Below are 15,187 nucleotides of genomic sequence, written 5' to 3' on the forward strand. Positions count from 1 at the left end.
AATAAAAGCCATAGAATTATTATATATATTTTTATATACTTTTTTAAATTTAGTTAATATATTTCATTTATTCTTAAAAAGCGAGATAGAGAAAAAAAAAATCTAGCTATATTTTAAACAAACAACTATAATACACTTTTTTTTAACTCATTTTAGCTTTTCTTAATAATGCATATCATTAAAGTGGCGTAAACATTTTTAGAGTTTTAAAATATTTATTTTTGTATATAACGAATTGTTTTTTACACAAAGTATTTTATTTTAAGGGAAAATAATATTACAAATATATTTTTTTATTCAGTTTAAAAAAAAAAATATACAGGTTTCCCCAAAAGATGATGAAAATTAACATAAAAAATACAGTATAAGGCATAAACAACAAAGTTATTTAATCAATCTTCATTACTATATGGGACATAACACACGATTGATACACTATTATGACCATGTGCTTGGAATAATTCGTAAAAAACAAATAATAGTGAAAAATTAAAAAAAAGTATGAATAAAACTTAATAAAGCATAATATTCCAAAAAATAACCAAAAATTTTCGAAAGATAAAAAATGATTAAGAACAAATTTGAGAGAAGATAAAAGTAATCATATTAAATCATAAAACCCCTTATTTAAACATTTGTCCCAAATGTGTACATAATATTATGTATTTATAATTGAGCCAAGTTATACCATCTTTCACGAGTTATATGTTTTTGACTATATTTGTTAAACATTTATATATATATATATATATATATATAGCTTTATTTCATTTTAATTAATATAATATTTAAAAAAAATTGTCTTTTAAAAAATAAAACGTATATTTTTTTGTTGTTTTTTTAATGTATGTATGCATACTTGTAATGGTATATTAATATTTAATTTATTTCTATAATTTACGATACATATATATATGCGTGTGTGTGAAAAAAAAATTATTAAAATGCCAAGTAAATATGACGATGGAGAAAATCGTTTAAATGAATATGAAGTAATAAAAAAGATTGGAAATGGAAGGTTTGGTGAAGTATTTTTAGTGAAGCACAAGAGGACACAAGAGTTTTTTTGTTGGAAAGCGATATCATATAGAGGCTTAAAAGAGAGGGAAAAATCGCAATTAGTTATTGAAGTAAATGTGATGAGAGAATTAAAACATAAAAATATTGTTAGATATATTGATAGGTTTTTAAATAAAGCAAATCAAAAATTATATATATTAATGGAATTTTGTGATGCTGGCGATTTATCACGAAATATTCAAAAATGTTATAAAATGTTTGGAAAAATAGAAGAGCATGCTATTGTAGATATAACACGGCAATTATTGCATGCTTTAGCATATTGTCATAATTTAAAAGATGGGCCAAATGGAGAAAGAGTTTTGCATCGCGATTTAAAACCACAAAATATTTTTTTATCAACAGGAATACGTCATATAGGAAAAATAACTGCGCAAGCTAATAATTTAAACAGTAAACCTATTGCAAAAATTGGTGATTTTGGATTAAGCAAAAATATAGGTATAGAAAGTATGGCACATTCGTGTGTTGGCACTCCATATTATTGGTCCCCCGAGTTATTATTACATGAAACAAAAAGTTATGATGATAAAAGTGATATGTGGGCTCTGGGATGTATTATATATGAATTATGTTCAGGTAAAACGCCTTTTCACAAAGCAAATAATTTTGCTCAGTTAATATCAGAGTTAAAAAAGGGGCCAGAATTACCAATAAAAGGTAAATCCAAAGAATTAAATTTGTTAATTAAAAATTTGTTAAATTTATCTGCAAAGGAAAGGCCTAGCGCTTTACAATGCTTAGGATATCAAATAATAAAAAATGTTACACCTTCTGTTGGTAATAGGAGGGATAACAGTTGTACAGAATTAAGTAATACAAATAATTGTAAATCTATCGAGCCAAAAAGTTATATTTCTTCTCAAAATGCTTTAATAAATAAAAGAACAAATGAGCATGAACGACCATCGAGTTGTGTGAGTAGGCAAGTTAGTAACACATTAAATAAGGATAATTTTAAATATAATAAAGAATCCAATATTAACTCTCATACCATAAATGGAAAATATATAAATAAAGATGATAAAATAAAGATATATGATATTGAAAAAGAAAAAATGCAAAGAGAAATATTAGAGAGAGAAAAATTAGAGAGAAATCGAATAGAGAAGGAAACTGCGCAAAGGAAGGCTATGGAAATAAAAATATTGGAAAAAAAACAAATTGAAAGGGAAAGAATGGAAAGGATTGAACGCGATAAAAAAGATCGATTAGAGAGGGAAAGAATTGAAAGGGAAAGAATTGAGAGGGAACGAATTGAAAGAGAACGAATTGAAAGGGAACGTATTGAGAGAGAACGTATTGAGAGAGAACGAGTCGAAAAGGAACGTGCAGGAAGAGTGGAAAGAGAGCGATTGGAACGGGAACGGATGCAAAGAATAGAAAAGGAAAGGATAGAACGCCTTGATAGAGAAAAAATGCAACAGAAAATTGAACGGGCGATGATGGAAAAAAATAGAAGAGAAAAATATTTTTATAAAGAAAGGGAACCCAGTAATAGTAGTACTCGTGTTGATTCTGTTAAAAATGGAAGAACGCAGCCAAAGAATCAAACATGTAGCAATAATAGTTATTCCCGAATTAAAGAAACATATGATCATATAAATAATTATAAAGAATATATATATGATAATAGAAAAAAAAATAATTATGAAGATGCATATGATAAATGCGGCATGAATACATATATAAAAAATAATACAGGAAGTGGAACTTTATCAAATAAAAATATACATAGTTATAATAGTAATGGCACTCGTATTAATAATAATTATGTTGCTTCCGATTGCTACAGCGGTTATAATAATAACAGTACTATAAGTCAATATAGTAATAATTGCGTAGATAATGTTAAATTTAAAAATGAAAATAATAATAATAAATATCAAATAAATATGTCAAAAAATACACAAAATCATAGCAGATATAATGAAGATATCGATCCTGGTTACAGAACACCCCCTTATGAAATGAATTATAACGATAATAAAAAAAGTAACATTAGCAATAATATAAGTGCTAATATCAACAATAATGTAAGCAATAATGTAAGCAGTAATATCGGGAATAATATAAGTAGTAATGGAAGCAATAGTATCAACAACAATAGTAGTAATACTCATATAAATAATTATAATAGCGGTGAAAGAACCTGCAGAAGTAGCAGAATATCAAATGTATATTTTAATGATAATGCTAGAAGAAGTGTTAGTGCTATACCTCATGTAAATAACAATATCAACAGACGTAAATCAAGTATGCAAATGTTTGAAGATGAATCCTATAACAAGCAAAATGCTGATGAAAGTAGAAGTTATAAAAACCTTGAAAAAGATAGAGAATATTTACTCGAAAAAAGAAAATTACTTTTGGAGAAAGAAAAGGAGATTTACGAACTAATTAAACATAGTAATAATTATAACTATTCAAATATGCAGAGATATGAAAGGTATGTTAAAAACATATATATATATATATATATATATATATATATATATATATATATATGTATATTTTTTGTGTGTTTCATGCATTAATTAATTATATGTTCTTCATATGATTTACCAATGTTATTGTAATTTTTAATATTACCACATTTTTTTATAATAGGTGCGAAAACATAGGAAAAACAAATGACACAAGCCGACGTAACAAAAGTTTAACAGTTTGTATGAATGATCAAGCAAAAAGAGCTTCTTATAATTCCAAAAGAGAGAATGACGGCGAAGAAAATGACTATGTTATGAAAAATCGAAATATTTATACCTTGAAAAATTTAGTTCATAACAACGGTGATGATATATATGATAGAAAATTATATTCTTGCAGATAATATGAAAAAATATGGGGAATACAGAAAATTATTTTGATTCTTTCCCCTTTATTTCCCTTTCTGCCATTTAATTGTTATTATTATATATATATTTTTTTTTCTGTTTATTAAATGGCTTATTTATGACATAAAATATTTCATTAATGTGGCATTTATTATACTCTATCATTATTATATATACTCAGATATCGTTACCCACGATATTATATGAAATAGTTTTGCTTCATTCTCTATTTTTTCTTCTTGTTATTACACATTTTATCATATATATATATATATATATATTAATATTAATATTGTTATTTACATATTATGAAAATATAAATGCACTTAATTTTTGGAATGAATGCGAAAAATATCTATGATATATATGTGCATATCGTTCCATACACACACACATACACATGTATGTAGTATGTATACTTGCCCGTGGTACATAATATTTACATATTTGTGCATGCTAATATAAATTCTTCTAGTTTAATTTGTTTTGGTTTCATAATAAAATGTTGTTTATTTTATTAAACATAATTTTTCCCATTTTATGCTTAACATTTTTATTTTATACTATTTATTTTATTTTTAATTTGGCGATGTGGCAACATACATTCTTAAGTTAAACACGTATTATAATGGTATGTGATTTTCAAATCTCATTTTCATAGTTCAATTTCTTTTTGCTGTTTTTTAAACTTAATTTTTCTGAATGGTTAATTTTAGCGTACATATATATGATGTATGCCAACTTATTAACTATAATATATGATAAACATTTATAAAAATCGATACATAATATAGTATATATCTAATAATTTTAATTTATAGATAGCCTTACTCAATTGATGAACCCGCCCCTTTTGAGATATAGTAATATGACTCTTTGTTTATGAGTGTTTACATAAGCAAAATGGAAATATAACATACATACTTAGATATTACATATGTTATAATGACATTTTCATTTTTTTTCTTTTAATATTAATTAATAATTCATAAACATTTTCTTTATTCATATATATTAACTGCAAGAATAAAAAAAAATGTATAAAACGAAACTATGAGCGCATTAGATATTTTTAAAAATATTTTTTACATATTTGAAAATATAATTTTTTGTCGATAATGTAAGTACATATATATAGTATATATATTTTTTATAATAGGTGCTACCTGAATGTAAACATATATATGTGAATTTCGCTTTTAGTATTTTTTTATTTATAAAATTTAGGTAAAAATTATTTGAATAAAGTTTTATATAATAAAGATTTACAACATATTATAGAATAACATGACTTATTGTATCATAGCGTTATATATAAATACATTTTTTAACCTTGTTTTATATCATTTTTTTACATTATTTAAATCACCTTAGTTTTAGATGCATATTTTGATAAAAAAAATAAAAAAAAACAGTTTTTTTATCAAAAGATGAAAATAAGAACTCATGGAACTTGGGAATAAATTATTAAAAAGATAGCTAGAAAAGAATATATATATATAAATATTTAAATGCATTCATCCGGAAAATAGTTTTTCAGATTTATCACATGGATAAGTACGAAGTAGGAAAAATAAAAGTAGAAAAAATAAAAGTAAAAAAAATACAAGTAAAAAAAATACAAGTAAAAAAATACAAGTAGAAAAAAAGAGATTTGTTTTTGTACATATAAAGAAATATACTTATACATATATGTCAAACATTTATAACTAATAAAAAATCACATATTCTAATATTTTACTTTTATTACAGAACACCAACGACATTTCGAACTTCTTAATAGGACAAGAATTAATAATTGATAAATTATTATTTGAAAAAAAATATCTAACTAACAAAAGAAAAAGTAAAATAAAAGGTGGTAATAAACTTAGTTATTACTTAAACGATAAATTTAATACATTCTTGGGATATGACAACTTTATAAATACTATATATAAAAAGGAAAAGAAATTTAAATGTAATATATCTGAACGAAAAAAAGAGAAAAAAATAAAAAAGGAAACGATTAATTCAAATGATTCGTCATCTGAATACAAGAATAAAAATAATGACCCTAGTAGTTTAAAATTAAAAAATAAAAGATGTGCCAATACAAGTAGTATTAATGCGCCTATTAAAAAGAGGCGTGGAGAAAGTGCTGAAACGAATAATGTGGAAAAAAAAAATACAAAAGTAGATGTAAAATATATTGTGAAAAATGAGTCAAAGGAATTGTCATTACATGATGATAACGAAAATAAAAACTTGAATACATGCAAAGAAAAGGAAAATAACAATAAATTATTGAACAATGTAAATAATAATATATGTCATGATAATATAATAAAAAAAGAAGCAGAAGCATGCAATTTTTTGTATACTTCACAGTTATTAAATAATAATATGAACATTTTTTCAGATGAATTAGAATCAAATAATTATACAAGTTCTTCATATCATTCTGACACAAGTGAAATATCAAATGTATCACCAGATATGGTATGTTTTGAAAAACAGTTTAAATATATTTATGATATATACAAAAAAAATGATAAAAATGTATATTTATTTTATAATCCTCCTGTGTGTAAATGTACTAATAAAATTTTAAAAGAACAGTATTTTCAAAATTTATATATGCAATATCCTTGCCTTTTCAATTGTTCCTTTAACAATGATACACAAACTGAAAAATGTGATAATATAAAACATGAAAAAACTACTAATTTTGACGAAAAAAATAATTGTAATACAAATATAGAAATAAAAGAAGAAGATATAAATACGAAACAGGATAAAATGAATATTACAAGTGAAAATAAAAATAGCAAAATTAACAACATGAACAAAATATCTATTGGAGAAGTGTCATCTTATGCAGTTGAGTTAAAACTTTATGCAAAGGCATTTTTTGAATTATATTTTTTTGAAAGATATTACGATAAAATAAAAAATTATTATACTTATCCATTGGAACGAAAATTAAATAATAATGATAATAATAATGACAATAATAATAATGACAATAATAATGATGATAATAATAATGATAATGACAATAATGATAGCTATAAAGATATTAAAAATGGAGTGAAAAGCGAAGTTAAGAATGAAGATCAAACAAATGAAACAATTAAAAGTGAAAAAATGACAAAAGAACCTATTACATCTTTAACTAAGGAAGATGAGGATATGCTGAAAACATATTTTAATAAATGTTTATATAAAGTATTAACAAATAAATCGAATACATGTAATAATAATTCATGTTGTGGATTATTATATGTACCATATAGTTATATTATAGTTATTTTGAATAGAAAAGTTGAAAATTTAACATATGTATGTACAAATTTAAAACTTCCTTCAAATACAGATATATATTATAATAATAAAAAAAATGTTATAACTATATGTACAAAAAATTTAGAACATGAGTTTTTTATATATTATTGTTTAAAACAGGATAAATATATTAAGAATATAATAATTTATGATATTTATTATGACGGTTTTATACCTTTTTTTAAACCATTAGTTAATTTAAAAAGTAAAAAAAATCAAGAAAATATTATTAACTATATTAATTATAATAAAAATGTTAATTTGTCAATAGTTTTTTTCTTAACACAATCAAGGGAAAAAGAAAATGATCCTACACAATTAAAAAAAAGTGAAAATAAAGCTTTAAACGAAAATAACGATCAAAAATGTGAAATAATTCAAAATATTTATTCTGACAAAGAAAAGGGAATTAATAATGAAAAAAATATTGTTAGTGATAATGTGAGTGGTGTTTCAAATGAAATGAGATCAAATTATTTTAACGAAAAAGAAGTAGAAGAAACAAAAAACATGAATTTTCAAATATGTAGAATTGTAAATATAAACCATAGAATTGGATTTAAACTTGGTACTAATACACATGCCAATAATAACAGTAGTAGCACTATTCGAATGAATGTTAATAAAAAAAATTATCATTTAACTAGCCAAAGAGATGAAAATAATATTGAGGATTATTTTTCGAATATATGTAATGGAAATGAAGTTATTAATAATATGAATATAAATATGGTCGTTGATAAAATTTTAAAAATTGTTAATAAAAAGGATAGTATGTGTAATGATAAATGTATATATCATAATTATAATAAAAATAATATGAAAAATAAACAAGTTCAAATTTATTTATGTGAAGCAATAAATTCATTCGCTTTTGATCGACGCCCATTATGTATTAAAAAAAGAGATATAACTTTATCAACTTATGCTAATTTTTATAAAATTATTAACAGTTATAATCCTAATAAAAATCAAAATAAAATACATGACATTATTAAAAAACATTTGGATCATGATGTTTTTAAAAAAGGAATTATGAAAAAAAATATTTTATTAAATTGTGGATATTCTAGTAAAGTTAAAGATAATAAAATTTGTCAAATTGAACAAGTTCAAACAAATGAAATTACCAAAACTATCAAAAAGGAGATAGATTATTTGAGTGATGGTGATGAAGATACATCCATTAAAAATAATATAAATGAAAATAAAACAACAAACATAGATAAACAAAACGAATCACAGATATGTACAGAAAATATTTCTAATATAACTTTAAAAAGTGAAAAAAAAAATATATATGACACATCAGATGATGAAAAAATACAAACCAAAGAAACAGATAATTTATTTAATGAAATGTTTTTTATTTTTAATGATAACTCTGATTTATATACTTATGAAGAATCCAAACAAAGTAGAATAGATAGTATAAATAAAATAAATGAAAACAATAATATAAAAAAAAATAATAGTTTTAATCGAAATCCATTATGGGATATGTTATCAACAAGATATTTACAAGCACTATTTAATATTTATGTATGTTCATATTTAATAGAACAAAATAATTGTAATATAAATAGTATAGAAAAAAAAAAAAAAAAAAAATTAAAAAATATACCTTATGAATACAAAACACATATTATTAAAAATTATTATTACTATCTGTTTAAGTTGTATAAAAGTAAATTCAATGTAATTTTAGAAGAATCTGAAGAAGATATGATACATAAAAGTGTTTGGAAATAAAAAAAAACGATTCATATTATTCAAATATATTTTAACTTAAACCCCACGTGTATATAGAATGTGTGTTAATCGAAAAGGATGTGAAGGAAAAATGAAAAAAATGATATCATTGGAATAGTTAATCAAATTATATTGGAAATTTAATAAAAATGTTATAACATGGAAATATTATTAATTAGGGAATACATACATATGTAAAATAATTCAATGCTAAAAAATATAATTTTCTTATAACTATTTATAAGATATAGATAATTAAAATTTTGCAAAATGAGAAAAAACTCGATATAAATGAAGAAATTTATAAAATCAGAAAAATATATTTCAAAATAATGTATAAGTTGTAAACGTGGGAATAAAATCAATCTTATTAATAGCGTAACTTTTATTTCATTTTATATCCTTTCTTTCTTTTTTTTGTAATACACCTTTGAATTTTATTTTACACACAACAGTGTATCCTTATGTTTTTTTTTTTCCTCTTTTTTATTATATTTTCCTTTTATTTCATTCACACAATCAAATTTATCTAATTTAAAGGTGTCAATTTGATGTATACTATATGGTTATATATAAAACATTATTGTTGTATTAAAAAAAAAAAACTAAATATTCTTTATCATCATTTTATGGAATAAATTATAACTTTTCTTATTTGAACAAAACAACCAAATCATAATATATTACATTTTTTTTTTTTTTAAATTATACTATTCAATAGTATTAACTATTTTAGTAAACTCAGGACTATGATGCAAGTATGTATATTCGGATTGTTTCCATTTCTTATTATTATATATGTATGTATATATATTTTTACCATTCATACTTTTGTATAAATATTTAGTATTAATTATTTATTACTTATGGAGAATTGTATGTATATGTAATATTTATATTTTAATAAATTCGGGTTATTATATTACTAGGCTAAATTTTGTTTGTTGTAGAATGTATATAACGTATAATATTATGTATGTATATTTTTGTAATTATGCATGTTAATTTTTTTTAGATTCGAAATTGTTCTACTTTATTGGTTTTAATTTTTAGGGTACATTTTTTGTTAAACACATATATACATGGATTTTTTTTTATGTTAAATTAAATTTATATTTTTTGAAGTTTAGATTAATAAAAGTATAATAACACTCATATAAATAAATATTAATATGGGTGTAAATAAAAGTGAATTTTCAATTTTATAGAGAATGTTTTCTATAAAATTAATGATATTTTTTTTGGAGTAATCCTATATTATTTCATAATAGAGATGTTGCTTTGTATCAGTAGCGATATATAAAATGTGAATAAATATGTTTCCTTCTGTTCAGCTAAAGAAAACGTATGTATATATAAAAATAGCAATACATTTTGTGAATACAAACTAATGTTTATTTTACTTATATTAAGCAGTACTCGTTTCCATTAGTTGGTTTGTTTGTGTGACATTTATTCATGTTGTTATTTGTGCATATGCTACACATGTTTTGTTTATTTTCATTCTCATTTTCATTCTCATTCTCATTTTCATTCTCATTTTCATTCTCATTCTCATTTTCATTCTCATTTTCATTCTCATTTTCATTCTCATTTTCATTTTCATTCTCTTTTCATTTTCATTTCCATTTCCATTTCCATTTCTCAGTATATTTTTAAGGCTTTCAAAGATACTATCTCTATCTTCAGTGGTGTCAAGAAACAAAGCCCAAGAATTGATAAGGAGTGGAAACGTTAAGGTGATAATTAGCATAGCTTTATTCCTATTTTAAATACTATACATTATTATATATATATATATTTGACATATTTTGTATGTCATTGAACAGTATAAGATATTATGTTTTTTTTTTTTTAACATAGTGATAATATCACATGATTCTTACAATTTTATTTTTTATATTCCTTTTAATTTAGGTGGATAATCAGATTGTTAAACAAAATACTGTAATTGATGTAAACTCAAAAATAGAAGTGAATGGGTGTGAAATAAATGTAGATATAACAACAAAATTATGGGGAATATATAAGCCGAAACATGTTTTTTGTAATACAGATCAGAATTATATATATGAAGAAAAAAAATTAATAAATCCCCAAAAAAAAGATATATTATTAAATGATGGAAATGATAAATTACAAATAAGTTCTGAACATACGAAAAAAATACTAGGAGAAAATAATATGATGAATAATAAGACATTAATTTATAAAAGTGATTTTTATAATAATAACAAAATGAGTCGAAATTATAACAATAATATAATAGATCAAAATATACATTTTCCAAATTATACAGAAACAAAAATGAACAAAAGAAAGATTCAAGATAATGAAAAAAAGATTACATTGAGTACAAACACATCTAAACTTAATGTTAATCTTTTTGATTTTATAAAAAAAAAAAATATATTATATGAAGAAAAAAATAAAATTGAAAATTATATACCAGAACATTTAATTATTGTAAATAGTCTCGATTCTGATATGGAAGGAATAATATTATTAACAAATGATGGTGATTTTGCAAATAAATTAAAAGATATAAATAATAATATATTGACAACTTATTTAATAAAAACTCAAGAAGAATTAACTAATGAAAAAATTGAACTATTAAGAAAAGGTTGCACAATAGGTGATATAATTATTCGTCCTTTAGAATTAAAAATAATAAAACCAAATTTTTTATATAAATGGCTTAAATTAACATATGTAGAAAAATCACAAACACATTTAAATTTACTTTTTTCAAAATATAATATGACTATAAGAAAATGTAAAAGATATTCTTTTGGTCCATATAAATCTTCTGATTTGTCAGGAAATTTTCTGACCCCATTAAAAATACATTCAACTATTAATCATCTTATACCAAGGTATGAATATAAATTAACTTTATCACATCCTACTGGTAATATTTTAATGGATTCTCATCAAAAATGTATCAAAATCAAAGATTATTTAAATGATTCTGTTATACGAGAATAACTTATTTATTATACACAAAAAAATGTGTATACAACTTTATTTTTAATTATTTTTTTTGTCCCATGTGAAATTTTAATTTAAAATAAAAAGTCTATATGTTCGTGTATTTGTTTATTTAAAATAATGTATATCGTATATTTTTTTACTTTTTAAAATCGAAACATAAAAAAACAATTAATGAAGAATCAATAGTTGCCATTTGCTTTAAAGCAAATAATAACAAACAATATATTAAACTTTAAAAAATAGTACGGAAAATATAAAATTATACGATATACTATATAAGAGTATAAAAAAAAGGGTACAAGTGATTTCCTTTTAATTTTTTTTTTTTTTTAACAATTTGAAAGAAATTATACATCAATACGTGCTTGTGCTTATCCGTATGCTTGTGCTTATCCGTATGCTTGTGCTTATCCGTATGCTTATGTTTATCCGTATGCTTGTGCTTATCCGTATGCTTATGTTTATGTGTATACTTATGCTTGAGTTGGAGCTGGAGTATCTTCTGGGATTATATTTTCTGTAGATTCTGTAGATTCTGTAGATTCTGATGGTTTGGATTCATCTTCGACTTTGTCATCTGTCGATTCTGATGGTTTGGATTCATCTTCGACTTTGTCATCTGTCGATTTTGATGTTTCGGATTCATCCTCGATTTTGTCACCTGTCGATTCTGATGGCTTAGATTCATCCTCGACTTTGTCGTTTGTAGATTCTGGTGCGTTGGATTCATTCTCGAATTTATTATCTGCTAATTCTTCTGACAAATCATATATTTTTTCTCTTATAACATATATAACAATTCTTTTTATGATGTTAGGAGTTTCTGAAACAATAGTAAGAGTATTAACACCATTTTCAATATCAATGGATGAGTTATTTGATTTATTTTCTGAATCATTTTCCTTTTTTTCTACTGGAGATTCATCGACTTTAAGTAAATCGTTAATAGCTTCTGTGGCAATGTTTTCATTGATAATTTTCTGAACAGATTCATTTGATAATTCAGCTTCATCAGATTCTGTATCATCCATACCTTCAACAGTAGATAATATATCTTCATTTTCATAATCTACATATGTATCAGTACATAATCCTTGTTCATATAAATTGATTTCATTAATCATCTTATTAATAGTAGATACAATAGATTTTTGAGGAGATGGAGTACCTCTGAATAATTTCATATGTGATGAAGATTTATTAAATGGAATAGATTCATCATCATAATCATCATCACCTGCATCATCATCAACTGTATCATCAACAACAGCATCATCATCATCATAATCATAATCATAAGTTGGTGTTTCAACTGGTAATGATTCAGTTGTATTTTCTGTTTTATTTTTATGGCATATTTTGTTTTTAATTTTAATTAATAATCTTTTAATTTTACTATATAATAATTTCATACTTAATTGTATTACACCTTTTTTTAATTCATCTAAATATTCATCTTCACTAACTATTGGTATTTCTTCTTCTCCTAATTCAATTGATTTATTTTTTCTATAAGCTATATATGATTTATACAACAATCTTAATAATATATCTTTTAATTTTGATAATACAGAATCTTTAAGTTTAACTAACAATTCTTCATAAGATGATAAATTACTTGTAAATTCATACAATTTATCTAATGTTGGTATACCACCACTAAATAAACCATTTTTTGGAGATAATAATCCTTCAATATTTACAATTTGTTCTCCAATTTCTTTTCCTTTTTCAATTAGTCCTGCTAATTCATTTCCAATTCCATCACTTTCTTGTACTAAAACAGTTTTAACTACATTCATTATATTTTCCCCTTCATCAAAAATATCTTGAACACTTGATTTGATAATATCATCAATACCTACATTTCCATCTTTTTCATTTGAATTTAATTTTTCTTGTGATTTTGATAATCCATCAAAATTATTTGCATTTACTATTTTGTTATAAATTTGGTTCATATCACCACTTGGTAAATTTATGTGTTTATTAATTGTATTGTAATTATCATTTAAAAATTGGAAACCTTTTTTTATATTTTTAATATTTGCACTTAATTTAGCTAATTCTGGACTATTGATACCATTACTTCTTAATTGTGAACCACCATTTTTTTTAATACCACGTACAATAGTTTTTACTGAATCAATAAGCCTTTTTTGTGTTTCTAAAACTTTAATAATTTTTCTTAATGTATTACTATGTTTTCCATTAATATATGGAGAGTTATCAGACATAGGCTCATCTGTTATGGCTTTTAATAAAAATCCAAGATCTTTATTGCTTAATAATTGTCTACATTCATCCATTATTTCATCACATTTTTCTTCTGGAACAGGTTCAAGGGCTGTTAAGCAATATTGACATCTTGCTACTTTTAATAATTCATCATAATTATTTATAATACCATAATTAATTTTGGTTTCCAAATTATTTGTTTTATGAGCATTAGTAGATTTGCTTCTGAGAGCAATCATAAGTAAAGATAATCCCACGATACTTATCTTCATTTTTTCTTAATAAAAAATTGTGATTTGTTTTATATAGCTAGCTGGAAAAAAAAAAAAAAAAAAAATATACAAGCTATTATTTATACACACATAATATATTTATATACATATTACTAGTCAGTTGAAAAATTGCAAAGTTTACAAGTTCAAATTATTTTATATTAACAATAGTTGAAATTTATTAAAAAAACAAAATAGTACGAAAATATGTTGGTGAAAAGTATAATGTATCATCTTTAGTTCATTATAAATAATTTTGTCTTTCGATTCTTACTTCTTTACGATTCGATACACCAAATTTTAAATTAAATCGATTAAAAGATACATAATATAAAATACATGATACGATTACTTAAAATTTGATTCCAATTCGTTGTGAAAAAACAAATTAGCAATAACAAAAAAAATAATATATATATATAACCAATGTGTGCTTATAAATAAAAATTTAAATGAATGGAATATAAAAATTAATACGTTTATTTTTTTTAATTTCCTAGTAATTGTTTTTTTCCGTTTTTGTTAAGTTGAGCATATTTCAAAAGGATATTCATGTTTAGTAAAAAAAAATATTAGATCAAGAAGTTACACAATTATTTATTTATCTATCCAGTATATGGATAATATACATAATATGTATTTTTCTAAGTGTGTGTAAGGATATAATAATATATAATGCACAAA

The 15,187-nt window shown here is 22.7% G+C and overlaps 4 protein-coding genes across 4 annotated transcripts; 3 read left to right on the forward strand and 1 right to left on the reverse strand.

Annotated features, from left to right (window-relative positions):
• Positions 1-944: 944 nt before the first annotated feature.
• PY17X_1445500 (NIMA related kinase 1, putative) lies at positions 945-3,913 on the forward strand (the record flags this gene model as incomplete). The annotated part of the gene is made up of 2 exons (XM_721087.2): positions 945-3,529; positions 3,691-3,913. 2 exons carry the CDS (start codon positions 945-947, stop codon positions 3,911-3,913), a joined length of 2,808 nt encoding a protein of 935 aa, XP_726180.2.
• A 1,553-nt stretch (positions 3,914-5,466) lies between these two features.
• Positions 5,467-8,996, forward strand: PY17X_1445600 (conserved Plasmodium protein, unknown function; the record flags this gene model as incomplete). The annotated part of the gene is made up of 2 exons (XM_022957621.1): positions 5,467-5,481; positions 5,670-8,996. 2 exons carry the CDS (start codon positions 5,467-5,469, stop codon positions 8,994-8,996), a joined length of 3,342 nt encoding a protein of 1,113 aa, XP_022812981.1.
• A 1,316-nt stretch (positions 8,997-10,312) lies between these two features.
• On the forward strand, positions 10,313-11,987 carry PY17X_1445700 (RNA pseudouridylate synthase, putative; the record flags this gene model as incomplete). Its single annotated transcript, XM_022957622.1, has 3 exons — positions 10,313-10,341; positions 10,645-10,735; positions 10,914-11,987. 3 exons carry the CDS (start codon positions 10,313-10,315, stop codon positions 11,985-11,987), a joined length of 1,194 nt encoding a protein of 397 aa, XP_022812982.1.
• Positions 11,988-12,466: 479 nt separating this feature from the next.
• Positions 12,467-14,503, reverse strand: PY17X_1445800 (merozoite surface protein 9, putative; the record flags this gene model as incomplete). The annotated part of the gene is made up of 1 exon (XM_725739.1): positions 12,467-14,503. The coding sequence occupies one exon, from the start codon at positions 14,501-14,503 to the stop codon at positions 12,467-12,469; it is 2,037 nt and encodes a 678-aa protein (XP_730832.1).
• Between the last annotated feature and the right edge of the window lie 684 nt (positions 14,504-15,187).

This window comes from Plasmodium yoelii, assembly GCF_900002385.2.
Source record: "Plasmodium yoelii strain 17X genome assembly, chromosome: 14".
Classification (NCBI taxonomy): domain Eukaryota; phylum Apicomplexa; class Aconoidasida; order Haemosporida; family Plasmodiidae; genus Plasmodium; species Plasmodium yoelii.